The sequence below is a fragment of the Haliotis rubra genome, unplaced genomic scaffold, assembly GCF_003918875.1.
Source record: "Haliotis rubra isolate DU_JTF1 unplaced genomic scaffold, ASM391887v1 Scf3, whole genome shotgun sequence".
In the NCBI taxonomy this organism is placed as follows: domain Eukaryota; kingdom Metazoa; phylum Mollusca; class Gastropoda; order Lepetellida; family Haliotidae; genus Haliotis; species Haliotis rubra.
In genome coordinates, this window is record NW_025766968.1 from 1,927,672 (window position 1) to 1,942,765 (window position 15,094).

Here is a 15,094-nt window from a genome sequence, read left to right on the forward strand (position 1 = left end):
AAATAACAAACATTTTTAAAACGTTACTAGACAAACATTCCCTGAAATACAATTAATACGTGTTAAGCCCAAACGGCGACTACGGTATCATAATTATAGCATTATGGAATAACCATTTCTTGTTTATTTTATTTATGGTCACCATCAAACATCGCTGAATATATTCTTTTGCCTGGTAGTTTATGTCTACAAAATGTAAAAAAGGACTTTGTTAAATCTTCAATGTTACACCATCATCTATGTGGATGAAGCACCCACAAGTACCTTATAGTGGTGCTTGAGAATATTTCGCTCATATGACGACGTGCGTATGTGTATGTGCGGCTGCTTGTACTAGCCCAGACTGAAGCTGGTTTTATAGTGCTAGCCCACTGTGATACCATGCCGCAGTGAAGCATGAATACCCCACTCAGACACATTATACTGACTCCGAGCCGACCAGTCCTTGATGTACCCATTAATGCCGAGCGCCAGGCAGGGACCAACAAGTACCATATTTTAACGTCTTTTGGTATGACGCGGTCGGGGATCGAACCCGCGACCTTCCGCACTCCGGGCGGACAGTACCTAGGAGGCGGTATAGTATTCTTGGGAGTTAAATTATTTCAATGTGGTAATTAGGGGTTGAATACAAGCTTGGTAGTAGTTACTATACTTCTAATGATTGGTGATTGTGTCTATAAATAGATCCTATGGATATTTTAGATTTGTTTCTAACATCCATGGAGATACGATTCTGCTCTTGCAAACATAATTTCACACACATATTTCACAAATAACTGACAACTCTGTGGGTGAATGACTGATTTAACACAGCTTTGAACAGTGTTTCAACTATTTGACTTAAACAAGTATAAGAACACCCGCAATTGAAAGGCTGCGTTGGAATACCCACTATCTGTGGCACATACTGACTGGGTGTTCTTGAACAGCATTATCTTTCTTGAGTGTGTGTCAGCTTGCTGTTGGGTGAAAGCCTGAATTCATGCTGGTCTTAAACCTTTACATTTTAGGTGTTTGGGACAGGTAAGGGGGAACATCTGCATGAAAGAATGTACCATGTACCTTTGATGCACAAATACCAACCAAACATTAGACATGTGAGTGAGTGAGCAGTGTTTTAGGCTGCAGTCAGGACTCGTGTCGTTGTATGGTGTGACATCGTAAGGTTAATAAGGTCCTAGGATAGTTTACTATGGCGTTCATCTCCTCTGGTCACCACGGTTTGCACTGCAACTGGGGTGAAATATTTTCCTGTCACGTCTATTAAACTGCTACAATCGCAAATCTACATCTACAACAAGGAGAGTTCTATGGATATACAACTGCTTTAATATAATATGAGCGACAGGTGTAGCTTCTAACACCCTTATCAAGCTGTTAGAAGCTACACTGAAACATTGCTGATATTATATTAAAGTTGTATATCCATAGAACTCCCCTTGTTGTTCATGACACCAACTTATAAATGCCAAAGGAGAAATCTACATCTGTCAAGTACACTTTGGGTTTGACATATGAAGTACAGAATCCCAGTTTTAAACAAATAAAAATCAGATGAACAAGTGATTAATTTTTTGTGATAAAGATTTCTCAAAGACTGTTGTTTAAATGCCAAGTACTCCATAAATAGTGAATGGCACCATTTGCATATCTGAAAAGACAGACCCAAAATACAATGAAATAATTCTTTATTTCTGGATATTAACAATATAAATATAAATAATCATATTGCGACTGTTACAAAATCAACACAAAATAATTGGCAAACACATGCATCACATATCTATTTAATATAGAACATGGAACTGAAACTACACAGGAAACAGGGTACACACAGTCATTACCACCAAGAACAGCTACAGCTCCTGGAGTTCTCTCCAAGATGATAGGACAACAGGACATTGTCTTCAGGCAATAAGAAAGCACTGACAAGTAGCAAATATTGTGTGCCTATTAATAAAATATTCTTTCATCTCACCATTAGGTGGGAAGATTGAACCATCTCATCAAAATAAGACCTTTTAGTCTGATTTATACCTGGTGAGAGGTTTCAAATACTGAATGAAAAGGTCTCATTTTAATGTAAAGCGAGGATGAAACATAAGTACCTGCTCTATCTCGGTTGTGATTATGTACATTAACATTGTGAAATTGTCATTTGGTATAAAAATCAGTATCATATCTACATATTGAAACTGGGACTTTTTACAAAATCAGTTCTATTGAACTTCCTCAACTCTTGTTGTTGCTGATTGAAAATATGTTTTGAAGGAAGCATTTTAGATTAGAGAAATAAGATTACTGTGACATTCCACATTCAGGAAAACTGTACAATCACTTTATACAGGGAAAAACTATAATGTCAATACATGACCTGATCATATTCAGGGCATATTCTAATTGTGAGTGGGAATATTCCTCAGCTGTTTAATGCAGCATTATTCCAAATATTTTAAGCTGGCCTTTAACTAATCACGTAAAACTATGACCACAGTGGATAATATTGTGAGCAACTAAACGTTGCCCCTAGCAACCAGCATACGTTGCTGGGGACCGATTTTAACCTCTCATCCTCATAGTTTTAGTAGTTTAATTTTGTGGTGAAGTTTACAGAAGTGAAAAAGCTCACTGACATTAATATAATCTCATGGACATAAATGTTTATATATACCTACATACATCCCTATCAGAATGTTACACAGAAAATCATCCTAAATACAAGTGATGACATCATTGATACTTCAGAGTTTAGTCCACAGTTTAATCATACTCTGAAATTTATGAAACAATGAATTCGAAAAGATATGCAAGAACAATTCCATGCTCAGAGTAGTTCCCACATCAACTCTAGTTTGGTTACATTTCTATCTTAAGTACAATAAAAGATAATTGTCTGCGGACAGCATGGTGATAGTATTTGTATTCATCTTGACAAGAAACATGACAATAAAACAGATATAACACATCATCTATGCTATGTACAGAACAATGAACAGAGACCTATGTACATATATTTGTCTATATACATGTCATCGTGACCTACATAAAAAAACTATGCCAAATATGTTTGTCCTAAGCATGCACATTCCAAGTATGAAGAATTTGTGAAATGAGATGAAAACATACCTTAAATTAGCATTTAAATCTCATCACAGTGAAAGCTGAGACCATTTTGAAAAATGTATCTTGAGACTTCCATCCTGCACTATAAAATTTTGTTATGGTATGAAATTATATATTCAATATCAATGATATTCATATTTTGGTACGTTTCATATATCCCATTATCCAGATAAATATCTTATATATGATTCTTACTTGGAGAATAAGTCTCGACATGACAAATGTTTGTGGTTATTACAAAGGACATTTTGAGGTTTGGGTTGGGTTTTTATAAAAACTCTTACCAGAGAAGTATTGTTAACTAACTATTTACACACATTTCTTGTGATATATTCATTATCAAGGTGTGGTTACTGTAATCTGTGATAAGTAAGTCCCACAAAGCAGGAACAGGAACTACTCAAAAGTTCCAGAAATGACCTCCCAGCGAGCTGTATGGACCACACCCTTCAAGTGTAGGGACAACACCTAAATATTGACAGTGATTTGAAATTTGAAAGTTTGAAACTGTTCCCACAAAAATCTTATTTTCGGGGACAAGAGAAGATTCTCCATTTCTGACATGGCTGGGGAAGTTCCACATGCCCCTATTTTAAAAATGATTAGCACTTAGGATTAAAAATTCATAATAATCCTTTTCTTGAGGACTTTATTACTTAAACAGAAAGTAGATGTAACGTTGATCAGAGATAGCTTATATAGCTTCTTTCTCCTGGAATCCTTGAACTATTGAAACAGATCAGCGAGGTTGTAATAGATACATAGGTATAGCTGTAACCTTAGGATGTTCAGGCCAGTGTATATTTCCTCATCAGTTGACACAGCCAGATATATACCAGCAATCCAGACAAGCTGACATATGCCTCCGTGATCAATACTCTCTGCCCTGGACTTACAAAGAAGCAATAACAGCTGGTCAGTTGTAGGGCCTCTAAGTCAGCACATTGTGGTCAAAACATCCCAAAGTTTAGCTACATCATCATAATTTGGGTATGCAAAGTATCGGTAATGATTCTGAGATCAAGCAAGCTTCACAGGACTGTTATGTTATAATTGGAATACCATGGCAAAGCAAAGTGTTGGCCATTTTGAAATGTGTACTTGAAACATATTTGATGGAGGATATCTTTAATATAGAATTAAGCAAAAATAATACCAATGAGTTTTCAATTACCATGACAAATTACTTCATAGAAAATGTACATTTTACACAATATTTCAGTCAGGGCTTTTTCCATACATCTGACTTCTCTTTGGGCAAATTTATACCAGATGTTGTTTATTGATAGACAGGCTCTTGATCACATAAAACTGACCAATTGTTGTCAAATAATTTCAACAAGTGGGATTTGAATTCAGTGAAAAATACCTTAGGAGATTCTTGCCAAAATCATGAATTAATTCATAATGAATCAACACTAGTGTATTAATTTGTTATAGGCCACAATACAGCCAGTAAATATTGTTATTTTGGTTCTAGTAGCTCATATTTTCTGTATGGTACTTTTAGTTTGGAAATCACTCTGCATTTGAGACACACATCGTAGCTGTGATGGGTCATAAAATAAGAAAACAGTGAAACTATTTTCTATTATTTACTATATATCAGCATAATGTTTACACGAGTTCTCTTAATATTGCATAAATCTATGAGTTAAAATTTAATGACTTTCCAGTTTTGTCTTAATATTTAAATAGATCTTGATGCTTGATTTTATACAATATTTTTAAAGATGCTGACAAAATGAAGTTTTAAAAAATGAAATTTATGAAACTACACACTTTTGAATACACTTATAGGATCAGATACAATATACATGACTTGTAAAGCTTTACAGTAGTAACTGTCTAATATCACCATGTACAGGCGTATGATGTGAAAAGGATAATTGTCCACAGGTGGGTTTAAGTATGGAGGGCGAGTCGCGTTTCCACACTTGGTGGAAGTCACAGCTGCGTGTTACACGTGACTACTGTAAACTATCACAGTATTGATCTCTGAGTCTTGTGGAGGCAATCGAATTACATCGACTTGCACCAGATGTAGATGGATTACAATGGTGAAGGAAAAACACCAAGCTCCTCTCAGCGATAGCGTGGTCTCAGAGCTCTCAATAATACCGAGAGTAATGAAGGTGTCGTCTGCTGGGTGGTAGATACGGTGGAAGGGAGATAACTCCTGCTGATCTTTATCCTGAATCACTACAAACAGACGGCATTGGATATGCACGGAAGGGAGATAACGCCTGTTGCATTATTTCCTTTGGATCAATATGTGGACATCTCCGTCAGGTAGAAATTTGAGATTGTTCCAGGCTTCGTAATGCCGCATGTTTGTGAAATCAGTGTCATTGACCTTTAAGATTTCATCTTTGACTCGCAGCTGACCACATTTTTCTGCAGGCCCTCCTGAAAAATGTCAAATTTTGGGTTAGCCCAAACTGATTTTTTGTTTTGTTTTTATCAGGTTTTTATACATGTCAAAGTCTACACACTTAACACATTTTGCTAAGTCTGCAATTTAGCAAACTCTGTATATCAGCTGGTAAATCACCCATTTGTCTGTACAGCTTCCATAAAAAAACACTTCTGTCATTTCTGTAATCCAACAATTTTTCAAAACAATTTTATTACAACATTATGTAACCCCAAAAATATTTTTTTAGTTGATAATGTCACTGCTGCTGTACATGTTTACAATTATTTCCTTTGAAATTGCTTTATCTTCAGGGGCATTGCCATGTCCGAGCTGTACATTATGGCAATTATCTCCCCTTGACCACGCATGTACCTCTCATCATACCACAACTATTCTCATCTGCAGCATGCAATCTAAGTTACAGACAAGTTAAATAATATATATTGTGCTCATTTTATTGACAGTTTGTCCATGAAGATCGGGGTTAGAACTGATCTTTACTAACCTATGCTTTTTGTAATCTTTTTTTCACTTTTTTTAAATTTTATAGTGGCACCAGGTAGGCACCTGAGGTCTTCAAGAGTACCATATCATGTAGTGACAATGCCTTATGATGAAACATTGAAAGATTTCTATATCAAATCATTACTAATGTTATTTATTTGCAGATTTGGTCAGTGAGGACCTATTATGCCAATTCAATGCAATTCATTTTAGCCCTACGTACACTGAAAAACATGAAAATATCATACTCGATTTGGATGAAAATGATGAAATGCATTCCAGTCATGAAATTGACTTTATTGATTTGGATAGGGTTTGGGGTCCGGGTGTTAGATGGATGGATGGGGTAGGTCGGTTAAAACAGACTTTTTTGGGGAGGCAGGGCAACAGCAAGTACTATTTTTAACACATTTTGGCATGATACAGCCTGGGGCTTTCCAGAGTGTCGTGTCTTACCTTTGAATATCCTTCTAATGAGTATGGGCATGTCGCCCTTAGGTGAGCCTAACCCTCCTTCCAGACAGAAGCCAACACCTGTGACCCCCTTCTTCATCACCACCTCAAATATCCCTGGGCCTTCTTGTACGGGGGCTTCTGTTCCTGGGGAAAACATGCTCATTGTATTAAAACTAAAGAAGTGCAGCAGAGAAGATTGGGCCACCCTTGCCCACAATATGGACACTGAAATTGCACTGGTGTGTTTTAACCTTATATACCACGTGGGTTGATTATCGAGTCAATATATGAGGTGATTAATTTTTATGAACGACCTCTCAAGGGGTTGGTTATCAGATAACCAACCTTTCCGAGAGGTCGGTTACTATATAACCACGCCTCACCTTGTTCCCGGTATCGCACCTCGAGAAGAACTTTTCCCTTTGCAGATCGGGTTTGACAACCCTATGCCTCCACCTCAATGTTTTTGTTGGAAACATCATCAATAACTAAATACAGTGCCATTCCCAAAAGATTTTTTTACAACATTTGTGTATTTTTTAAATTTTTTGTTGTTGTAACATCTGTACATTGCACTTAATAATAATTCTATTAAATAAGAGTGTTTTTGACCTTGTGGTATATGCGAAATAACAACCTTCAGCTCGTGATTCGCTTCGATAACCACCTCTCGGTTCCCTCGAGGTGGTTATCACAGCGAACCACTCGCTTGGCGGTTATTATTTCACCCATAACCTTAGAAGTAACCCAATAATCATAACTGAATGAAATTTGTCTGAAAACATATCGGTAGCCTACTGGTTAAAATGTTCACTGACATGTTTAAAGTCCTAGTTTAATCCCCCACCTTGTGTACACCTCAAGCTGTAATACTAGTGGGGCGGTGGGGTGGCCTAATGGTTAAAGCGTTGGCTCGTCACGCCGAAGACCCGGGTTCGAATCCCCACATGGGCACAATGTGTGAAGCCAATTTCTGGTGTCCCCCGCCGTGATGTTACTGGAATATTGCTAAAAGCGGCGTAAAACCAAACTCAGTCAGTGTAATACTAGTGAAAGTAGAATACACTCACTCACTCACTCACATGAATGTGGGCTTATCTCACCATTTCCGTTGACACTGGTGTCTGCTGTAGTCTTTCCATTGCTGCTGGTGTTGGTGCCCTCTCGAGCCAGAACCAGCGTCACATGCTGACTGGGCTGACTCAGCAGCTTCATCACCTCCTCCGCTGACAGGTCATCAACCAAGCTACCATTGACCGACAACAGGTTGTCCTTGAGCTGCAGACGCTGGTCCTTCTCAGCAAGGCCCCCAGACTTTAATCCGCACACCTAAACACCAAAATTAAGATTGTTCACAATTATTTTCTGGATTATTTTTTGGTTTTCATTAAAATTATGTATGTATGTATTTTTGTGTATCAAAGCAAAGTTTAATCATCAAAATAGTAACATTTGGTGCCTCCAATTGTTGTCACCACAAGCAAAGTTTCCATGTCTAAACATCACACAGCTTCCACCTTTTTCAGTTTCTATCCAGACTTAAAACTGACCAAATGACATTTTCAGGAATTATACATAAGTTTCCATATGCAGTTTAGACTTGTCGTTGTCATTGTCATTAGAGAAAGTACAATATTGATAGTAGAGGTACCAAATTAGTCAATCTGTTTTCTATTTTAATTGCAGCCTATTGATTGTTTGCAGAAATATCAAACTTATTGTGTATGTACAGTCACCAAATTAAGGGTACATGCTTGTAAGCAAGCACTAAATTGTATCTAACATATATATGAGTATTTTCTGGCAAAGTGTCTTGTATTCATTTATTGTCATGGAGGTAAAATTATATTCAAAACATAAAACATGGATAACTCGGTATACATTTGATGGCCTCATGAACATCACATTAATGAGACCTTATTGTCATATGTACAGGGATTTACCTTGAGTCCTGTATCTGAGGGTCCCTGGGAATCATGCTCTTAATTTTCAGGGATCCCAGCGCCTAGATTTTCGAAGCTCTCTTAGCGCTAAGATAGTCGTACGTACCATATATTAACTTACAACTATCTTAGCGCTAAGAGAGCTTCGAAAATCTAGTTCCTGGACTACAAAATGGGGGCTCCAGACACTTAAATATTATTATTAATACTGTTATTGTATTGTGTATCATGATCATCACATTGTTACAGTAATTAAATTGCAAATGATACCATAACCCAGCTAGTAGTAAACTCAGTGATAACTTATTGTTAGTTGATTGGAATGTTTACAAAAAAGTATTTGGACTTTTACTGTGTCCCTGTGGATGCGCTAATAAATTTTGTTGCGTCCAGTGTTAATTTTTATGGGTATAGGATGCAGGAATTCGCGTTCTGTAAATCCCTGTATGTAACTAATGCTAGTTTGTAAAATAAATAATTACTCACCACTTTTGATCTGAGAATACCATCTCTGAGTTCAAACCCAAGGTCCTGCTCTTGATTGTCCCTTGTCAAAACCACAACTACAATTTCATCCTCCAAAGAAATCCCTGTCTTATCCATTCTCTGATTAGCTAAGTCTATCATACGGGAGAGTTCATCCCTTGAGATGAGGCTTGTATCAGAGACTTTCGTCAGATCTGAAATGGACATATCCACTGCATCCCCACCAGTCATAACCATCTTCCATCTCCGTTTGTTTCCACTGGTTGAGGACGTCCTTGACTTGGTCGATACATTTAAAGATTTGTTCAGAACACTTGAAGATGACAGTCTTTCTGTTTGCGGTTCATTTCTAGAAGTATTTACCTTTGTTGAATTAAACTGGATACTTGAAACATCTGGTTCAAAAACAGAATGTTGACTGTTAGCAATATCTTTAGTTGGAGTAGATGAAAATACTTTTTTACTGGATGAAGAGCGAGATGATTTAGAATCTTTGAGAGCGTCGCTTGGAGATGACTCTCGGGAGCTTGATACCTGGGAGATAGAAGCATTGCTGGAATCAGACAAGATTTCGGTGGATGCTGAAACTTGTGACTCGTGTGACACAGGTGCAGGAATTTCTTTATCACGAGAGTCTGTGTTAGTGACCGACACTTGGGTCTTGGTTGGCACAACTGAAGGTGTGTTATCATGCAGTGAATCAACAGAACTAAAGGAATCTTGTTCATGCGAAGAAATATTTGAACTATATTGCACAGTGACAGTTTTAGTAGAACTTGTTTGAAGAGATCCTGGACCAGTTTCAGTCATGGATTCAATGTCATTTCTACTCACAGATGAAGCTACTACAGGCTCCACCGATGTTGATACCAGCTTTACTGTATTATGTAGAGAACTCTGCACCTCTGTAGTTGTTGAATCAGATATATTTGAAGAACCTGGCAATTCCACAGCACCGTTCTCTATTGCACTAGGAGATGTTGGAGAGGTCATCTGCAAGCTGACACCAGAATCGGTATCTGAAGATGGGGTCTCAATCAGGGTAGCAGTATTTTCAATCTTGGGCATTTTTTGAGAATCAAAATTTATCAACAAATCAAATTTAGACTCTTGAGCTGCAACCTTTTCAATCTCTTCAACCCATTCATTGTTTTCCTCTGTTTTCTCAACTGTGGTTCTAGACTTAGGTTTGGGTTGATATTTGATGTCTGTAGATGCCACAGCTGTCACTTCCACTGACTGTACATCTGTATCACCACCCAGAAGAGTCTGTCCTGGTGGTGGGGGCCCTGGAGGAAGAGGTGGGGCATCATCTGTATCATTAAGCTTGCTCTTCAGTTCAGGCTGGACTGAAACATTGACTTCAGGTTCTGGGATGTACACAGGAACTGATTCTACTACCTCAGTAACCGTTCTGGACATTACACTATGTGTATCAGTTTCTACCAAATCATCAGCAGGCTCTTCTGTTGGGATTGGAGGAGGAGGTCCAGAAGGTAGTGGAGGAGGTGCTGAGCCTGGCAAGGGTGGGGGAGAGGGGCAGGGAGATGACACAACAGTTGCTTGTTCAACATGTTCCAGCTGGTTTTTAGCAGACTCTAATGTAGCAGCCACTATTTCAGATGCATTGGTTTCAAGCTCATCCTCATCCGCTATATCTACTGAATTTGGTGGTGCTGAAACAGTTGCTGAAGCAGTTGTTGTCACTTCCTCTTCAATATTTACCTTGATTTCATTTTTAGACACAGGCTGTTGTTTTTGTGTATCTTGATCATGTTTAGATCTTTCATTTCTTAATGTTTTTATTGGTACATCTGCCTGATTGTCAGTCACCCTTTCTGCACTAGCTGCCTGAACAGGAGCTATTTGAATTTCTGCATTTTCAGGCACGGTATCTGAAGGTTCGTTAACCTTGACCTTTGCTTCTACTTTCAGCTGCTCTTTTGCTGCTTCGAGGGAAGCTGCCACAATCTTTGCAGCAAAACCACTACTTCCATCTACTAACTTCTCCACATGCTGCTCTGGAGTCAAAACGTTTTGCTGTTGTTCAGAGGTCAACACTTCCTCCTGGTGTGCAGGACTAGGCACTTCTTCCTGTATTGCAGTTGTCACTGTTTCTTGCTTAGATGGAACTGGTTCCTTTTCTTCATAGTCTATTTTCTTTGATGGGACAGTAATTTGTTCTTTAACCTCTTCAGTCTTGAAATTAACATTGTCAATTTCAGTTTCATTCTCAGCACTATCTGTACCTACTGTTTCATCAGTGTTTGAATCTTTCACTGTGGCACCATCAATAATCAAACTTCCTGAATTTAGGTCAACTTTTAATGTAACATCTTTGTGCAGCGGTGTATCTGGCATTGAACTCTGAGCATAAAACTCAGTGTTGTCAGTTGTGGACACATCCTCAGTAACACCCCTGATGGATCTGTGTCCCTGTCTTTGCTGTGCTGTGTCTTGTGCTGAATCTGGTACAATTTGTGAAACATCAACATGCTCGTGATCTGTAACATAGGATGATTTAACAACTGAATGAGAACTTGGTGCTTCAAGTGAAGATGCAGAACTGTCTTTGACATAAGTGTCAATTCCAGATTGCTCAGTTATGTGCACAAATTTGGCTGTAACAAGTGCAGTGGTGTCTTCTTTATTGCTGTGTGTGTCTTTGGTGCTAACAAATTTCTTACCTGACAATTTAGATGTTGACATTATCTTTTTTCCATCTCCAGCATGCAGTTTATAGGCAGAAGAACCAAACTTAAGTCCAACTGGAGACGGTGGTTCCCCTGTTGATATTCTTCTAGGAGATAGAGCATTATTCATTTTGACTTGGCCAATTTTATATGTTCCATCTGGACTTGATGAGTGAGCAACTTCACCACTATCAGTGTTATGACCAGTAATGTTTTTCAGTCGCTCAAGTCCTGTTGGCTTGAAGATGGAGGATGAGGTTTTGGGAACAGCATGGTGATAATGACCCTGCTCAGGCTTTGTCTTTGGCTCTGAGAGTCCTGTCCGCTTTTTAGGAGCTAGTGCTGAATTTATTTTCACCTTACCATCGGGCGATTTTGGAGATGTTGGTGATGTAGGAGACACAGGTGAGGAATTCTCCTCCTTGTTGTCGGATTGAACTTGAGACTTGATAGATATACGAGATACAATAAACACACCATCTTCTTCAGGCCCATTCTTCTTTGGAGATGACACAAGATCAGTTCTACTTTTTGGTTTGGGAGGGTCAACAGTTTTGAGTGCAGGAACCTCGTGTCCTTGACCTGAGCTAGAGATCTTTCTGACTGATGTAACAGAACTGCTTGATGATCTCCTTGAGACGTCAGTTTCATCGACTTTTTGGAAAGCCTCAAAGGCAGCCATTTTTTCCTTGACAGAACGTTTTTCTGGAGCATGCTCATCTTTTCTTCTGGGCACATAGGTTTCTTCAGGTCTTCCATCAGATTTGACAGATGCTGTGGATTTTTCAGAACTAGCAGATGATCGTCTCCTTCTTCTCTGACCAAACTCAACTTCATTTTCTATGTGAAAGTCATCTGATATGACGGATGATACATCTGAGCTAGCAGAAGATGTACGTCGTGGCTTAGGTGGCACAGGTGGAGGGGTCTTCTCATGAGGCTTTGCCTTAATATCAGGAACAACACCTTCATCAATTTCATCCATTACCATTGATTTCGTTGATATTCTCGGTGGAGAAGATTCTTTTTCTACCAAAATATTAGAAACAAATTTGGGTTTGGTGTCAACATTCACAGTTTCGTTCACTTCTGTCTGGCTTTTGACAACAGTCTCCTCAAACTTTGGTGCTGGAGGAGCAGCTGCATCAGTCAAAGATGCTCTTGCCTTTGGTTTAGGTGGGACCTTGGGAGGGCTCTTCAATACAGGACTGCTTATAGACTCAATTCGCTCACCAACAGCTGGCTTTTCCTCTTCACTGACAACAACCTTCTGCTCCATTTGCGTAGCTTGCCTTGGTACAGGCCTTGGTACTTCAAAGGTTCAAGTTTTTGTTGTTTTCTTTCAGCAGCAACAGGAGGATTAGTTTCCATCTCAACCTCAGTCTCCGTAACTGTAGTTGTTATTTCAACCTTCCTATTATCTGCTGATGGCACTGTCTCAACAGTTTCTTGGATGTGTGACTGTGACTTCACACCAGAGTCAACAGACACCTCAGTTACTGTCGTTGAGGTTTCTGTTGTACTTTTCGCAAGTTTGGTTGAAGATGTTTCTCTGAGGGGTATGTCACTCTTGTCGGTAACAATTTCTGTGGACTTCACAACATTTATGGTAGACACATGCTTATCATCAGGTTTCTTTTCTCCCTGTTTCACTTCCACCACTTTCTTTGTCACATCTATTGTAGATACATGGGCAGGCTGTTCAGAAGTGTCCACTGCAGCTGGCTGCTTGTCCTGCCGTGACAAGGAAGACTTTCTTTTTGACTCGAAAAATCCAGAGTCTCTTGTTAAAGGGGAAGTAACTGTAGCTGACTTGCTTTCATCAGTGTTGAAGGGCTTTGCACCTAACCTGACACCAAAAGGGGATGTGCGTCCAGCGGGTTTATCAGCAGATGTAAGGAGGGTATCTGATTTTCCAGTGGCTGAAAACAAGTAGAAGTATCACATTTTAATATAATGATTCATAATTAAACAGTAGATACCTATGATATATTTATTGATCACTAAACAATATTTAGCCTTGGCTTTGATCTAAATGATGTTTTGTTACCCCAGAGGTTATAGTAAATATGAAAGGTAAATTTGGACGTGATGAAATCATAAATAACAGCATATCAGATGGAAAGATACAGTCTGTAGGCCACTGGCAGCTATAATTATTCTAGTTCCATGCTTAGTCTGTTCCATTATGTGTAATATTTTCAGATAGAACCTCTTTTACATGACTAATATATTTACAGATTATTGATGATTCTTTCAATCAACATATTCAGTTATTTAAGATATTCAGAATAAATGAAAGGTATTTAGACTTGGTTGAGTTACTTAAATTGATATTTTGAGCGCCATATAATATTCATCAATAGTGGGTAAGTGGGTAAAAGACCTAGGTGAAACACTTACAATGTTGGCAGTCTTCTTCAGATGGTTGTACAGCTGATACAACAATCTTAGCTAAACCTCTAGGAAGAAGTCGCAGAATTTGTTGTATTCTGGCATCAGACTGCCCTGTCAGTGTGGTGTTGTTGATGGACAGAACATAGTCTCCAACTCTGAAACAACAGCAATTGGAACTCAGTAAGATGCTTGTGTGATACATAAAGGTGATACATTTGTAACATAGAATATAATTTCACAGATTACTCCTTCATTTGAATGATACAGGCCACTCAAAACCTATAAATTCGGTAAACATCTTAATGCAAATGCTAATTATGTATCCATGATCATGTCTGCAAAATGTCTTCTCAAAAGCAAATAATTTCAAAAGTTTACAATGTGCATGTTTAACATGCTACATTATTACCCTTGTCATTGAAGTGTGCAGGGGAATTTCATTATCAGCCCCCTTGGGAATATACAAAACATGCTGAGTGAGTATGGTTTTTCACCACTTTTAGCAATATTCCAGCAACATCACGACAGGGGATACCAGAAATAGGCTTCACACATTGTACCCATGTGGGGAATGAAACCCATGCCTTCGGCGTGACGAGCAAACACTTTTAACCCTACCACCTCCAACCCACGCTGCTTCACATTCGTTTGTTATAATGTTCTCCGCAAAGGTAACAAACTCAGTTGCTAAAATGACAAATAACTTACTTGATCTGTCCATTCTTGTCCACAGGACTGTTTCTTTGAATCTCTGATACTCTGGCAAATCTGTCTGTGTCTGCCTGTATCTTGATTCCCAGTCCAACAATGCCCTTCAGGACATCAACCTGGAACAGTCCATCTTCCCTCCTCATCTTCTGGTACTCCTGCTTAGAAGACTTGGTTGTTGAAAACTGCAGACCTTGAGTTTTAATGGTTGTACTCAATGCTCCCATCTTAGGTAACCCTCTTGACACTGTGAGTGGTGGGAGAACTGACCCGGTGCTGAATCTGTTGGTAGACTTAAGACTCAGTCTTGGGCTAGGTGGTGTTGGAGTTGACCGTGGTTCCTGAGATAAGACATTTTTTTC

General features: G+C 38.7%; 1 protein-coding gene across 3 annotated transcripts; it reads right to left on the bottom strand.

Moving 5' to 3' along the window:
* Nucleotides 1-1,674: 1,674 nt before the first annotated feature.
* On the bottom strand, nucleotides 1,675-13,036 carry LOC124282409 (flocculation protein FLO11-like). 3 transcript variants are annotated; one of them, XM_046718391.1, is made up of 5 exons: nucleotides 11,622-13,036; nucleotides 8,935-11,438; nucleotides 7,609-7,834; nucleotides 6,506-6,649; nucleotides 1,675-5,535 (listed from the first exon to the last, which is right to left on the bottom strand). In XM_046718391.1, exons 1-5 carry the CDS (start codon nucleotides 12,904-12,906, stop codon nucleotides 5,381-5,383), a joined length of 4,314 nt encoding a protein of 1,437 aa, XP_046574347.1. In that variant the 5' UTR covers nucleotides 12,907-13,036; the 3' UTR covers nucleotides 1,675-5,380. The 3 variants fall into 3 exon arrangements, with proteins under 3 accessions (XP_046574347.1, XP_046574346.1, XP_046574345.1); XM_046718390.1 differs by having other exon boundaries at nucleotides 6,506-6,643; nucleotides 8,935-13,036; XM_046718389.1 differs by having other exon boundaries at nucleotides 8,935-13,036.
* Between the last annotated feature and the right edge of the window lie 2,058 nt (nucleotides 13,037-15,094).

Excerpts from the sequence above, each read along its gene's own strand:
- LOC124282409 (XM_046718389.1), bottom strand. The coding sequence starts at position 12,906 with ATGGAGCAGAAGGTTGTTGTCAGTGAAGAGGAAAAGCCAGCTGTTGGT. Across the intron at positions 6,650-7,608 it reads CACCAGTGTCAACGGAAATG|GAACAGAAGCCCCCGTACAA; the intron begins GTGAGATAAGCC and ends TGTTTTCCCCAG. Across the intron at positions 5,536-6,505 it reads CATTAGAAGGATATTCAAAG|GAGGGCCTGCAGAAAAATGT; the intron begins GTAAGACACGAC and ends GACATTTTTCAG.